This window comes from Tamandua tetradactyla, chromosome 7 (genome assembly GCF_023851605.1).
Source record: "Tamandua tetradactyla isolate mTamTet1 chromosome 7, mTamTet1.pri, whole genome shotgun sequence".
In the NCBI taxonomy this organism is placed as follows: domain Eukaryota; kingdom Metazoa; phylum Chordata; class Mammalia; order Pilosa; family Myrmecophagidae; genus Tamandua; species Tamandua tetradactyla.
In genome coordinates this window covers 95,646,754-95,662,262 of record NC_135333.1, presented here as the reverse complement: position 1 = coordinate 95,662,262, position 15,509 = coordinate 95,646,754, and the positions used below count along the sequence as shown (strand labels likewise).

General features: G+C 39.8%; 1 protein-coding gene across 2 annotated transcripts in view; it reads right to left on the bottom strand.

Annotated features, from left to right (window-relative positions):
• Positions 1 to 13,394, bottom strand: part of FGD4 (FYVE, RhoGEF and PH domain containing 4) — a 252,697-nt gene extending 239,303 nt beyond the window's left edge. The window contains exon 1 of one of the 2 annotated variants that reach the window (XR_013179630.1): positions 13,016 to 13,394. Coding sequence is in view for 1 of the 2 variants with exons in the window: in XM_077170478.1 (XP_077026593.1) it covers positions 13,016 to 13,292 (277 nt within the window). In the remaining variant the exon portion in view is untranslated. The remainder of the gene's footprint in view (positions 1 to 13,015) is intronic. The other variant, XM_077170478.1, reaches the window with a different exon arrangement.
• Positions 13,395 to 15,509: the final 2,115 nt, after the last annotated feature.

Genomic DNA, 15,509 nt, shown 5'->3' with positions numbered 1-15,509 from the left:
AACTCCTGTCATTACCTTATTTTTAAATCAGCTTGAGTTCATGTCTCATGTTAAAACAGCAGCCCACTGTAACTCAGTTGCTGTGGTCATCCACGCCAGGTACAAAAGTCCTAGCCCTTGCACCCTAGCTCTAATGTCTGCCTCACACACCAGCCACTGGGAACAAGCTCCCAGACCAAGGCAGAAATCCTGACTGTACCCTGCCTTTGGTGAAGAAAATACAACAGATAAAAGGCCCCGCTCTCAAGGATGTTTGTAAGCCTATTGGGGTAGGGGTAGAGGAAAAAAGATAAATAGAACACAAAGTTTGTTAGGTAACTAACTGGAGAAAAATAAAGGAAAAGATTCTGGAGCAGGGCTTCTGATTTTAAACAAGGTAGTCAGGGAAGGCCTCATTTTTTTAATGGAAAGTAAAGTTTTCAGGTGCCTGTAAATTCACATTAGTGAGGCTTTTCAGGTCTGCAATAAAAGGTTGAATACAACACATGAGCAAAGATAAAAGAGTAAAAGAAAAAAATACAGGGAAATTTTCTCAACATATGGGGATATTATTTGTAGATAAAGGAAAACAAGTAGAAATAAACTATTAAACTTTTCTGTAAGTTTGTAACACAGCCCGTCCTCTGAAAGTCACGATATCATTTGTGGGAACTGACTGTGAGATCAAAAGCAAAGAGTGAGAATAAAAGGGCACTTTTCCAGATGGAAAGTATAAATAGTAGGACTCAGAAATCTCTGCCTGAAATGGACCATCACAAAAGATCTGAAGGAATGAATATGCTCTAAAAATAAGGGCTTTTAAGGTGTCACAGTTATATGTGGTTGCCAATATAATTTTCCTTAAGTTTAGAGACTCGGGCCACCACCAAGAAGTCCAAGGAAAGAAGACCCTAACCCAAGCCCTGAAGCATTAACAACTAAGGCATGTGATAACAACTGCCCACTAACGGTGGAGTTATGTGAATAACTTTAAATTTCTATTCCTTTGTTCCACATTCCAATGTCTACAGTGTTGTTAAAGCAAATCTCTCAGTTTCAAAACTTGGGAAAGGCATCAATTCTTAATGAAAATGAGCTTACAGTGAACACTGAGCTGACTTCAAAACAATGAATGCCATCAATGGCAGTTTCCTCCTTGCTTCCTCCTTTTCACTGAGCCAGCAGCCTATTTTCTACTTTCCATAAAAGGGCTAAAGAGCGTCTCTCATTAGCACCCTAGTCAGTTCCCCATATGGCAGCTAGTTTTACAAGTTCTATCCTCTTGAATAGCATCTCTGGACATTAATGCTCACACTCAATTTTTTTATTACACTAATAAGAAGTACTTACAATTATATCCATGCCTTCCTCATACACGTCTGTACAAAACCACTACACATTATTTATGGGAACGGATGAATGGTAGAGGCAGAGAAGGAAAGTGGCAAACTACAATGTTAGAACACGTGTTTACAATGTGTGGGAAAGGTTAGATCTGCCCTTCAGTCTCCTCTACATACAGCCACACAATCTTCCTAGCTTCTCTGTGTGTATTCTTATTAATAAGGAACTCAGGATGACTTGAGAAACCCAATTCCATTTCCTGACAGTGCTGATTGTCAGAAAATTACTTTCTTACCTTGACCCAAAATGTGCCAAGTTAGTTTGGAGTTCTTCTGCTCACTCGATATTTATTGAGCCCTTGAATGGGCTGTGAGGGGTCCTTGAGGGACCCAATTAGGGGTTAGTAGAATCAGCTATGGAAAAATAATGAGAAATGTAGTGAAAACAATTTAAAATCAGTAGCAGACTCATAAAAAACACATGAAAGAAGGTGAACTTTGTAATGACAGACATGGGAGTCTCAAAACAGAACACAGATTGGCTTAGACCTCTAAATAGAACTTGAGATTGAAACTGTTTTTCCAACCTGGTATATATTTTCAAATAGTGCATGCAGCATGTTGCTCCTAGCAGACATATAAACCAACTGACACAGGCTCTCACGTGACCGTAAAGGTAATTTCTCTTACACCCAAACCTGCCTTATACCCTGGTGACTTATTACATACCTTATTCCATCTTTCAGAATGGAAGTTACTTAATCAAGGAATTTGTCATATTCATCTTTGAATTCCCAACACCCCATGACATATTAGCAAGTTATCAATATGACACCAATAAGAGTAGCATGTTTCAAAGGGAAAAAGTTCATACGCTAATGAACTTTCTGCAGAGGGAATAAAGAACATTATGTTTAAAAGCTTTTATTTTTCCGGACAGAATACTTAGTAATTATTAACAGAATTTGACTATAACATGGAATAACTTCCCATACATTATACTGCATTGCACTTGAAATTAGAAGCAATGACTCCTCAGTGTTCTTCAGCTGGAGCATCTTATTTATTTGCTTGTGTGTGTTGACTTTTCACCTCCTACATATACCCATTGCATATATTTTAAAAATACAATAGGCTTATTGTAAAAATCATTGCTATTTTTTTTTTTTTTTTTTGGCTGCTATTCACATGTGGCCTGATACAGAATCCTGCCAGAGGCTCCAGAACAACTCCAGCCAGTCCACAGCCAGGCTGCATCAGGGCTGGCACTGTCCCCAGAATGGCAGCAGTTCCCTACTTTCCACAGACACTGCTGTTGGTGAAGTCCACAGTTTAATTCCAGGGCCCAGCAGCTGGGTTTGTTTTCACTCTATTCCTACCTAAGTGAAGCAATAATACAAACTCCCAAAACACTTGCTGGTATGAATGTCTACACTGCCGATTGTGATATGGGACAGAAGACTGACTAATTCTAGACAATGTGCTGTCAGTGATGCCAACTTTATTTCTGAAAACAAACACATACACAACACCTGAAGTGTGACCATTGCATGACTAATCCAGCTTTAACCATCCAATCAAGGTGAAATATTTGTATGAATTTTAAATGGACCACCTCAGTAAGGGGTTACTTGTAAAGGTTTAACTGAATAAAATAACCAACAGTCACAAAGGTGATCATTTCTGGAAAAAGAATATCCCACTACCGGTATGTTTTAGTTTGTCGCTGCTGCTGGAAATGCAATATACCAATGGGTTGGCTTTTATAAAGGGAATTTATTAAGCTACAAGTTTACAGTTCTAAGGCCATAAAAATGTCCAAACTAAGGCATACAGAAAAAGATAACTTGATTCAAGGAAGACTGATCTGAGAAGGCATTGTGGCTGACATCTGGCTTCCTTACAAACAGCTTCCCCAGGGGCATTTTCTTTCTGCATCTCTAAATGTCCCTGTCAGTTCTGCAGCATTATCCAAAGTGGTTTCCTCGTAAAGGATTCCAGTAAGCAACCCCTCCTTGAATGGGTAGAGACCTATCTCCATGGAAACAACTTAATCAAAAAAAGATCACACTCAATAATACTGAATGTGGATTAAAGAACATGGCTTTTATGTGTACACAACAGTTTCAAAGTAGCACAAGGTATCAACAATAAGCAGAGCCATGGGAGGTTTTTTTTACTATGGAAATGCACAGACTATGGAAATGCAGCGATTTAAGAAAATTAAAGTGTGGAGTTTTGTTTTTTTTTTTTGAGACTGAAGAGCAATGTGAGAGAAGTGGGCCTGAAACAAGGCAATAGCAGCCAGATTCAGTGAAGGGGAACAGAAGAACTGATGGCTGATTGGGTGGAAGGTTGATACTGGAAAGAAGAGCAAGCTGAAAAGAAAGAAGAATAAATAGAAAATAAACCCTAAAGTTAAAAGCAAGTTTGTTAATACTTCCAAGCAAAGTCAACAGGGGCTGGATTGGAGTTGAAAAAGAAGCTGCAATTTGGTGCCCTTGGGATATTTACATTCATTAAGCAGACCCTAAAAAAGGCAGAGCAGCTGTAACTAAATACTCCCTGAGGGGCGAAGGGACCTCAGCGAACCAGGCGATTAGGGAAATAACCTAGAAGCAGAGAAAAAGGGAACACCGGAGAGAGAAAAGAGGAAGACAACAAAGAAGAAAAATAGGGTAGCCAGAGGCACATGCCCGGAGAACCAGTGGAGTGGGAGAATCAGGAGATATCAGGTAATTAGGATTAAAAATAAAAAGAACTTTAAGAAGGAGCAAATGCCACAGAGAAGTCAAGAAACGATCAAAAATAAGGCTATAAAAAACAATAAGCAAATTTATCTGGAAGGGCAGGTTGCCCCGAATTGCTAAAAACATCTTGAGGAAAAAAAACAAAGCTGGAGGTCTAGCGATGCCGGACTTTAAGGCATATTATGAAGCCACAGTGGTCAAAACAGCATGGTATTGGCATAAAGATAGATATATCGACCAATGGAATCGAATAGAGTGCTCAGATATAGACCCTCTCATCTATGGACATTTGATCTTTGATAAGGCAGTCAAGCCAACTCACCTGGGACAGAACAGTTTCTTCAATAAATGGTGCCTAGAGAACTGGATATCCATAAGTAAAAGAATGAAAGAAGACCCGTATCTCACACCTTATACAAAAGTTAACTCAAAATGGATCAAAGATCTAAACATTAGGTCTAAGACCATAAAACAGTTAGAGGAAAATGTAGGGAGATATCTTACGAATCTTACAACTGGAGGCGGTTTTATGGACCTTAAACCTAAAGCAAGAGCACTGAAGAAATAAATAAATAAATGGGAGCTCCTCAAAATTAAACACTTTTGTGCATCAAAGAACTTCATCAAGAAAGTAGAAAGACAGCCTACACAATGGGAGACAATATTTGGAAACGACATATCAGATAAAGGTCTAGTATCCAGAATTTATAAAGAGATTGTTCAACTCAACAACCAAAAGACAGCCAACCCAATTACAAAATGGGAAAAAGACTTGAACAGACACCTACCAGAAGAAGAAATACGGATGGCCAAGAGGCACATGAAGAGATGCTCAATGTCCCTGGCCATTAGAGAAATGCAAATCAAAACCACAATGAGATATCATCTCACACCCACCAGAATGGCCATTATCAACAAAACAGAAAATGACAAGTGCTGGAGAGGATGTGGAGAAAGAGGCACACTTATCCACTGTTGGTGGGAATGTCAAAGGGTGCAATCACTATGGAAGGCAGTTTGGCGGTTCCTCAAAAAGCTGAATATAGAATTGCCATACGACCCAGCAATACCATTGCTAGGTATCTACTCAAAGGACTTAAGGGCAAAGACACAAATGGACATTTGCACACCAATGTTTATAGCAGCGTTATTTACAATTGCAAAGAGATGGAAACAGCCAAAATGTCCATCAACAGAAGAATGGCTAAACAAACTGTGGTATATACATACGATGGAATATTATGCAGCTTTAAGACAAGATAAACTTATGAACCATGTAATAACATGGATGGACCTAGAGAATATTATGCTAAGTGAATCCAGCCAAAAACTAAAGGACAAATACTGTATGGTCCCACTGATGTGAATGGACATTTGAGAATAAACTTGAAATATGTCATTGGTAACAGAGTTCAGCAGGAGTTAAAAACAGGGTAAGACAATGGGTAATTGAAGCTGAAGGGATACAGACTGTGCAACAGGACTAGATACAAAAACTCAAAAATGGACAGCACAATAATACCTAATTGTAAAGTAATCATGTTAAAACACTGAATGAAGCTGCATCTGAGCTATAGGGTTTTTTTTGTTTTTGTTTGCTTATTTGTTTGTTTGTTTGTTGTTGTTGTTTTTTACTATTACTACTACTTTTATTTCTTTTCTTTATATTAACATTTTATATCTTTTTCTGTTGTGTTGCTAGTTCCTCTAAACCCATGCAAATGTACTAAGAAACGATGATCATGCATCTATGTGATGATGTTAAGAATTACTGAGTGCATATGTAGAACGGTATGATTTCTAAATGTTGTGTTAATTTCTTTTTTTTTCTTTCCATTAATAAAAAAAAAATTAAAAAAAAAATAATAATAAGGCTATGAGATTTAATCCTTGGAGATTCATGGCGGCCGTAGGATGCTGATGCAGTGGTGGGAAGAGAAGTCAGCCTATAAGAAGGAAAGGAACTGGGGAGAAGAACAGGCTGAGGGGACTGAAGTGGAGGCAGAAAATACATATAGTCATTTAAGGAAGAAAACTGTTGGGATGGTAGCTCCAGAGAGTCTCAATATTTAAAGTCTGGGGAGATTTCAGCCGGTGAGGGATGAGAGGGAGGAGGAAGAGAAGAAGCCTATGAAGTGAGAGAATGAAGATGCAAAACAAATGATAACAGACCTCTCCGAGAAGAGGGCTCATCTTCCAGATTAGGAAGGAAAGAGCGCAGCAATGAAGGAGTGTAGAAATCAAGTGTGAGGAGTAAAGGAGGTCAGTTGAGGAAGCTCACACCAGCCTTATGCGAACTGTATATCAGTGTAATTAAAGCCTACTTTAAGAGGGTTGGATTGAGAGATAGGAGAAAGTAGAAAAGACATGGAACAGATGTAAAAAGTACAATCAAGAGTCAACTAGATATGGTCAAAAAGTTTGCAAAAAAAAAAAATACTGAAGGCTCAGATGAAAGTGTTAATTGAAGCACAATCAGTATCATTCCAACTTTGCTCCTGCAAATCTTCCATACCTATGTACAGGACCAAAGGCGGGGCTTACCCAGGTTTGAGAATGCTAGTAGTTCATAAACCTGGTTGCACATCAGGTACTTGTCAAAAATACAGCTTTTCTAACCCTAGCCCTGTAGATTCTGAGTCATTTTGTCTAGGGCGAGGCCTGGGAACTTTTAATTAGCACTCCACATAATTTCAAAGCAGTCAACAGAATTGCATTTGCCAACCAGGCAAATCATCAGAATTATCTGATATACTTTTTCAAAATACAGATTTTAAGTTCTTGTCCAAACCTACTGAATCCCATATCACTTTCCTATCTATAAGTTAAGTGAATCACATGTTTGAATCTTTTTTCAACCAACTTTATAGCAAATACATGAAGAAAAGAATTTCAAAACCACCTTGAGTACCACAGGATTGAATCCAAGTGCAGATACCCTGGAAGTCCACAAGCATTGCCCCAGGTAGGCCCTTGATCACTACCCCCACAGCTCTCTGCTGTTCTTCTCTTCACCAATTAGATCCATGAACCTAGGTTTCTTTCGGTAAGGAAAGGAAGGCAAGCAAGTGGGTAAATGAGGTATAAGGATGTCTCAATGTTCTTAAGTTCACATTCAAAGACATTCATTCAAAGGCAAGATCACATGACTATTTATTAAAAGATCAAACCACTCTTGAATCTCTTCCTGGAATATAAAATTACTTCTTGAAACCTGTTTACTTGAAGGATTTCCCAGTTTCAGAGTACATCTTCAAGCAGCTTCTAAGAAACCCTAAGATTGATGTACATTATAATTTTATACTAAATCTTTAAATTATTCCAATAATATTGAAGACTTCATTATTGCAAATTATACTATATATAATTCATTTATCTTACCAATACTATTAGCCCTAATATATTTAACATATTGCTACTGCATTGCATTTTCCCTTGCAAAGCTCTGGGAAGACTCAAAAGCTGTTGTTCCAAGTGTTCAGGCGCCGAAGCCAGTGAGACCTGGTTCAAATTCTGCTCAACCACTTACTAGTTGTAGGGCATCACAGTTAGACTTTCTAACTTGGTTTTCTTTTCTCTAAAGTGATAATAATAACACCTATTCTGCAGCATTGTTATAAGAACAGAATTGAAAATAATACAAATATAGTCCTGGTTCACAGGCGGCATTCAATAAACAATAAATATTCTTATTTCTCTTACCCAATTCCTCTTGCCTTCTTTCCTTGCAAAGGTGGACTCAGCCCTCTAAAAGTGCTCAGGATATTGGAGTATGTGTTGAAAATGTAAGTATTCCAGCCAAGGTGAAAACTGGGCAAAGAAACTCTATTTGTGGAAATCTTGCAAAGTATATAATGTGAAATGCACTTCGTCACAAAGCACTCAGGTACTGAACAAATTATAGTAAACTCACATTTAAATGTATCACTGAACTCATTTAAAAAATAAGCAAAGTCCCTATGGCCAAATGAAAAAAGAAGTCATATAAATACAAACCCAAGTGACAAGCTAACCTGTAAGCGCCAATTTCCCTGGGGGCAACACAGGAATCTAAAAATCAGAGTATTAACGGCTATGCAGGAGCGTAAGTGACAGGGCCTTGAGCTTATGCAAGGAGAAAGAACTGAACCTGAGGTCCCCTGCAGTAATGTGCCACAATGAAAAGAGCTACATCTCTGACAAAAGGATGATCTGGGGAAAATATGCCCTCTCTAAAAGCAAACTGACAAGAAAACTGATAGACCTATGCCAAGGCTAAGAGGAAAAATTAAGAACAAAAGTTTTCCCTGAGGGCGGGCAACGGTGGCTCAGTGGCAGAGTTTTCACCCCCATGCCACAGACCCGGGTTCGATTCCCAGTGTCTGCCCACGCAAAAAGAAAAAAACAGTCCCTCCTGAGCAAGCCTGGGTTCAAATTTACACTGACTTCAAGTCAGAGAAGTGCATGGATAATAAAATTAAAGTGATCCTATGTTTGAAGCAAACATTGGTGAGCGGCAAAAACAAACATGGATACTTCCTACACAAAGGCATCCTCAATATATGCCCTTCAGAGATTCCCTCAAAACTAAGGAATAATTATAAGGCCATCTTGAATAAACGTCAACAGAACACAATTCAATTGATACTCAGAAAATGGAAAGGAAAAAAGGGAAAGATATGGAAAAAGCTAGACAAATAAAAAGTACAGAATGACACGACAAATAAAAGGATATCAGGAATCATACTTATGAATGGATCGAACTCATCTATTAAATTATACTATTAGATTTAACAACAAAAAATTAATTCTACATTACCCTGTTTACAATAAAACAGATCTAAAGTATAAGAGTGTGGAAAGGTTGAAAATAGAGGCCTGGAAAAAAGATATCCAGACAAATGCTAATTTGAAAAAGAACTGAGATAGTTAAACTAATGTAAAACAAATTAGACTTTAAGTAAAAAATAATTAAGGATACTAAGAACCACTACATAATAATAAAAGGTTTGATCATCAAAAAGCAAAAACAATCCTCAACTTAAATAGACACATAAAATAGCCTCAAAATACAAAGCAGAAGTTGATAGAATTATAGAGGAAAATGGACAAATCCATCTTTTTTTAAAATGTCTTTATTGATAAAACTTAACAAATATACAAACATTCTTACATACAAACATTTCATATATGGTGTACAGTCAACGTCTCACAATATCATCACATAGTTGTGTATTCATCACTGTTCTAGTATGCTGGCTGCTGGAATGCAATATACCAGAATGGCTTTTTTTGGTGCATGGTCCAGGAGTCCAACCTGCAGAACGGCTTTTAAATGGGGGAATTAATTAAGTTGCAAGTTTACAGTTCTAAGGCCATGAAAATGTCCCAATGAAAGCAAGTACATAAAAATGTCCAAAGGAAGGCATCAGCAAGAAGTTATCTTCACTCAAGAAAGGTTGTAGAAGTGAATAAAAAAGTACTTGCAAAGTCCCCTTCAGGGAATGGTGAGAATGGGGGAAAATTCAACTTCCCCAAGTTGAATTCTTGATATTCTCACAAGCAGTGTGGACAACCAAAGCTATAGGCTGAGTCCCCAGTCTTGGGGTTTGTTCATATGAAACTTAACCCCACAAAGGATAGGTCAAGCCTACTTAAAATTAGACCTAAGAGTCACCCCCAAGAGAACCTGTTTTGTTGCTCAGATGTGGCCTCTCTCTCCAGCCATCACAACAAGCAAACTCTTCACCTTCCCCCTGTCTACGTGGGACATGACTCCCAGGGGTGTGGACCTTCCTGGCAATGCGGGACAGAAATCCTAGAATGAGCTGAGACTCAGCATCAAGGGATTGAGAAAACCTTCTCGACCAAAAGGGGGAAGAGTGAAATGAGACAAAGTGTCAATGGCTGAGAGATTCCAAACAGAGTCAAGAGGTTATCCTGGAGGTTATTTTTACACATTAAGTAGATATCACCTTGTTAATCAAGATGTAATGGAGAGGCTGGAGGGAACTGCCTGAAAATGTAGAGCTGTGTTCCAGTAGCCATGTTTCTTGAAGATGACTGTATAATGATATAGCTTTCACAATGTGACTGTGTGATTGTGAAAACCTTGTGTCTGATGCTCCCTTTATCTAGGATATGCAAAGATAAATAAAAAATATAGATAAAAATAAATAATAGGAGGAACAAAGGTTAAAATAAATTGGATAGGTGGAAATACTAGTGCTCAATGAGAGAGGTAAGGGGTATGAGCTTTTCCTTTTTTCTTTCTTATTTCTTTTTCTGGAGTGATGCAAATGTTCTAAGAAATAAACCACTAGTTAATCTTTGCTACGAGAAAAGAGTGGGTCCCAATATCATCACTGGCAAATTTTAACAAACTTAATGAGGTAGATTATATTCCAATCTTACAGGAATTTTTCCAGAGAACAGGAAAAACAAAACAAAACAAAAATCTCCAACTCATTATTTGGGGCAAGTAAAACCTTGATTCCAAAACCAGGCAAAACAGTAAATTTGCAGGCCTCTCTCACTCATAATCATACATGCAACTGAGTAATTTCAGCTTTGTAATGGTTCTAAATTTTGTTGAGTTTCATATGTAAGTACTTTTCTAGGTGCCACAGAATGAATCGGCACCTCTTGGGAATTTAATTTAACCTGGTTTAACTTTTTTTTAATTGTGAAATATAAATATTGTTTATTTAAATATTGTATATGTTATACATACAAAAAAAAAGGCAATAATTTTCAAAGTACACTTCAACAAGGAACAACAGAACTGATTTCATACTTTGGTGTGGGTTACCATTCCACAGTTTCAGGTTTTCCTTCTAACTGCTCCAAAACATTGGAGGCTAAAAGAAGTATCAATACAGTGATTCAACAGTTATTCTCATTTGTTAAATCCTATCTTCTCTGTTATAACTCCTTCTCCCACTCTATAAAGATCTTTGGGCTATGCCCTTTCTAAATTTCTCGTTGATAATACAGGACAGGGGGAAGGAATTAGCTGATATTCTTGGAGAGGCTGGCCCTTCTGGGCTTCAAGGCTTATCTAGCCTAGGAATCCTCAGGAGATAATGGGTTTCAAGAAGGTAAACCATAGAGCATGAAACTTCTATAGTCTCAGAGCCCTAGGTGTTTTTTCAGGGTTAATTGGCATGATGCTAGTTAAACCTGGTTTACTTTTTAATGGGGGAGGAGCCTAATTTAAAATATTAGACTGGTGAAACGTCACTGGGGAGGCAGATTTGGTTAAAAAACGCAAGACTTTCTATTTTTTTTTTTTTTTTTTTACCCAAAACCACGGAACAGGGAGTGGTCACCCAGCAGCTGAACACAACTTGTCAAAACACTAGATCTTCCTACCATCAAGGCTACAGGTCACCAGAAGGGGTCTAATCCAACCCAGTAAGATACAGCAATTTCTTCCTAGCAAGAACTTGGAGTTTCTGACCATCAATAATATTGAAACAATGTAACAGCTGTAGAAAAGTTAACTTAGTTCTCTATCTCGAAAAAAAGTGGTCCGGGTTTTTTTTTTAATTAAAAAAGAAAAGAAAAAAAGGATCTTCCTTCTAAAACCACGACTGCCTTGCAGAAATGATGTATAGACTAGCACAGTTTCACTCCCCCTTACTTCCAGAACACTGCCTCTTTTGTACACCTACTTAAAGGGTTTGAGCCAAGGTGATTTCAAGTGATTTGAAATCAGTTAAGGTGATTTTAAGTGATTTAAAAACAGCTGATGATTTAAAACACCAGACAGTAGATGAAATAATTTTTAAAATAATTAATAAGAAACTTCAAAACATTTTCACTTGATAAGGAAGAAAACACTCTTTGATGAACCAGTATAGTTCTGTACTTGCTTTAAAACGAACCACATCTAAATCTGGAAGATATTTCAGAGATTACTTCACCAGTGTCCTCATTTTGCAGCTGAGAAAATTGAGACCTAAAGCACTGTAATTCGTTTTACTTTTTTTTTTAACACATCAGAATTATTGCCCATTTTTAATGTGACTATAAATTTGTGACGTCCTCATTCATCATGTTTTACTGCCCTACACCGACATCAGGAAAAGGACCAGATGGGAAATTTTTATATCTCCAATATTTATCAGATTTAAATCATAACAGTTTTGCTTACTCACCACAAAACGTTTGAAGGTAAATAAAAGTATTTGGATTTCTGCTGCTTAAATAAGAATTTGGCCCCCAAATGGTCTACCTACGAGACATGTCTGGTTACCGGATAATAGGAGCACAAAAACTGTATTTTCCATACAGCCATGGGAGAACCAAACACATTTACAGTGAACATTATGTGGACTTGAATAGATCTTAAGAATTCCTTCCAGTTCTTAGACTCATGATAATTCAGAACTCAAAATACTGCATTACTGACACCCGAATTTATTAATGTGAAAGCAGCAATACGAATTCAATTTCCTTGTTTTCTCAAGAGTAAACTGCAGCTTTTCGCACTCAGAGTGAAAGTCATGTGTCTAATCAAAAGGAAAGTCTAGGGCACTGAGAATAGCTGGTCCGAGGTCATTCAACAAGGCTGCTGGACCAAGATGCACATCTCCTTACCCTACAGCTCTGTACCAGTATTTCACAAGTTCTGCCGAAAGAGGGACATTTGGCTAAGAAACTAAAAATCTAGTCTCGAGAAAACGCGCCTTATTACCTGCTTAAAAGAGTTATAACTTTACTTCCGGAGTTCTCTGAGAAATGACCTCCGGGACAAGCTCAGGACTAGACGGGTTCTGGCCCAAGGTCCTTTGGGGGAAGGGACAAATGGTTAAGGGGGTGGCTGACCGGGTACGGCCCTGGAGAAGAGTGTCCCTGGCGGGTCCCCGGAGCAACCGACGACGGGGGCGCGCCTACAGAGCGCTCGACGCACCCCTCCCAGCGACGTCGCGGTCCCCCGCGGCCCTCCAAGGCGCTTACCTGTGGCGTCCGTGCGCGCCTGGCTCTTGGGGACGGGCATCTCGACCCGCGACAGGTGAGAGGAGGGCTTGCTCCAGGGCCGGGGAGCCCCTGGCGGCAGATAGGAGGGGTTGGCCTTCCTCCGGATCGCCGCCCGCCTGAAGTCGTAGGTGCCCTCGCCGCTCATCTTGCTCGCCGCGCTCGCGGCTCGGCTTTCTCCCCGGCCCTGGTCTGGCTGCGAGTGGGCGTTCGGCCGGATTCTCAGCGCTGACCCGACCCCGGGGGGCGTCGCCTGCATGCCCAGGCCCGACGCGACTCTGGAGGAGGACTCCGGGGCTGCTCCGGCGTCTCTCTGGCAAACGCCTCGTCGCCCTTCGAGCCCTGGACGCTCCGGGCGCGCCGAGAGTTTGGCAGCGGCTCCTTCTGCGACAGCTGCGACGCCTCGGTGGCTGCGGCTCCCGCATTCACCTGATGCTCTACTGCAGCGGCTGGGCCGAGACTTCTCCACTCCCTCCTCTTCTGGAGCCAATCGCCGAGGCTCCCGAGGGCGGGACGCTGGGAGAGGCGAGAGTTCAGCGTGTTTGCGCCGCCGCCTCTTCCCCGCGGGGAAGCTGCCAAAGACGCGCGGTGCTGAGCCCGGCGCCGCCCCGAGCCGCCCGGAGCCGCCCGGAGCCGCCCCGCCCCACGGGCTCGCCCATTGGCCGAGAGTAGCCGGATGCGGCGCACCTGCGGCAGCGCACCTGGGCTGCGGCGAAGTTATTCGGCACACACCTGCGGGCTGCAAATTGGATTAGGGAAGAGAGAAAAAAGAATTACAACTACGCTGGACTCTGTCCAGGGTCTTGCTATTCTCGCACACCCACACGCTGAGGATCACCTACATGTCTCTAGCCGCTGGACTGAACAATTGAAAATAGTCTTATTGATATCCTAGAACTATTCAGCGAGGTAACTATTTGACATTAGGAAGCCAAGGTGCGAAACCTGTAATCCACGGCGGTGCGGAGGTGGATGCCGTACCCCCGCCTCTCTGCACCAAAGTCTGTCCTGTTCCACTAAACCAAACCATCTTTCCAGGAGCACCAGGCCAGAGAATGGCGAAGGGGTGAGTCAAAATAAAAGAGAAGAGGTGGAGCTAACAATTCATAGGTTCCCAAAAGATACCAGATCCTCCATCACTTTTAAAGAACTTTAGAGTTCTTTAAATCTGTGAAGCCACACACACACACACACACACACACACACACACTCTCTCTCTCTCTCTCTCTCTCTCTCTCTCTCTCTCTCTCTCTCCAGCCAAATACCAAATGAATAAAATACATTTTAAACAGTTTTTTTTTACCTGCATTTTAAAATTCACTACTGCCTTTAATAATGAAATGTCTGTGTTCCAAACATACAGAGGCAAAGGGCAGCATTCCAAGTAGCTCAGATTGAGCTGACAGACGTCCCAGCCATCACTTCCATCTTGGAAGCCATCCACGTTTCTTCAGATGGTCCTTCACCCAGTGACATCTCCTCCAGCTTCCTGTGTAGCTCATAATCCAATACTCCTCAAAAAATCTTAGTGGGTTTGGCTACTACCCCAATACACATAGCCCCCTAATATTTTATTTCATTCAAACCTTGTTAAATGAGTTTTGCTCTCTTAGGAATCATTATCCTTCTATCACCATATTGCACATAATTATTATTTGTCTTTCCATATATTACAGTGTTTCTCTCTACCATGCCATATAAGATCATAAGTAATTTAAACATGTAGTTTTCAAAGAGAAATTAATACAGAAATGGTTTTTACATCTATATACATAATTTTGCTATAATTTGAATGCCAATTTCTAACAATTTATCTGGTTCAGTGCAAAAGGTGACGTTGTGTTGTTGTGTTGATAATACTGTACCTGCAAACTAGTTTAGAGTAGCCTATTTTTAAGTCAGAAGATGCTGGTAATCTTCTCTTTTAGAGAGCTGGTTACTAGTTAATTACTTTAAATGATATCTCTCCACTCTTCACTCCACCACCACCATTCCATACATACACAAAGAAATACTTTCCTCAGTAGATGCTCACTCTTTCCAAGGAGAACTGCAGCATACACAGCTGCATGTAGCAAAAAAGTATTTTACAACTATTTTGGCAGCAGTTTTGTGTTTGAACTTGGACATTTTGAGGTGCTTACGTTATACATAGTTCTGTTACTTTCTTGATCAAGTTGCTTATATTTGCCTAATATAATATTAACTTACATCTGCGGATATCTAATTTTCAGATAGAGTGTTTTTCAATATGTATACCATCTGGCATTACCTCTATCAGTGTTGCTGCTTATTATTTTCTGATAGAAACCATTTCAAAGGGATTTTGCATTCGATGACTACGCTTTGCAACACTAACTGAATGGAGTCAACAGAAATTTGTTTTCAAATATTGTACATATAATCTTACTATACTATTTTGCTTTGTAAAATAGCTAGTAGGAAGTTTTCCAGTAATTCATTAATGCACATTGAA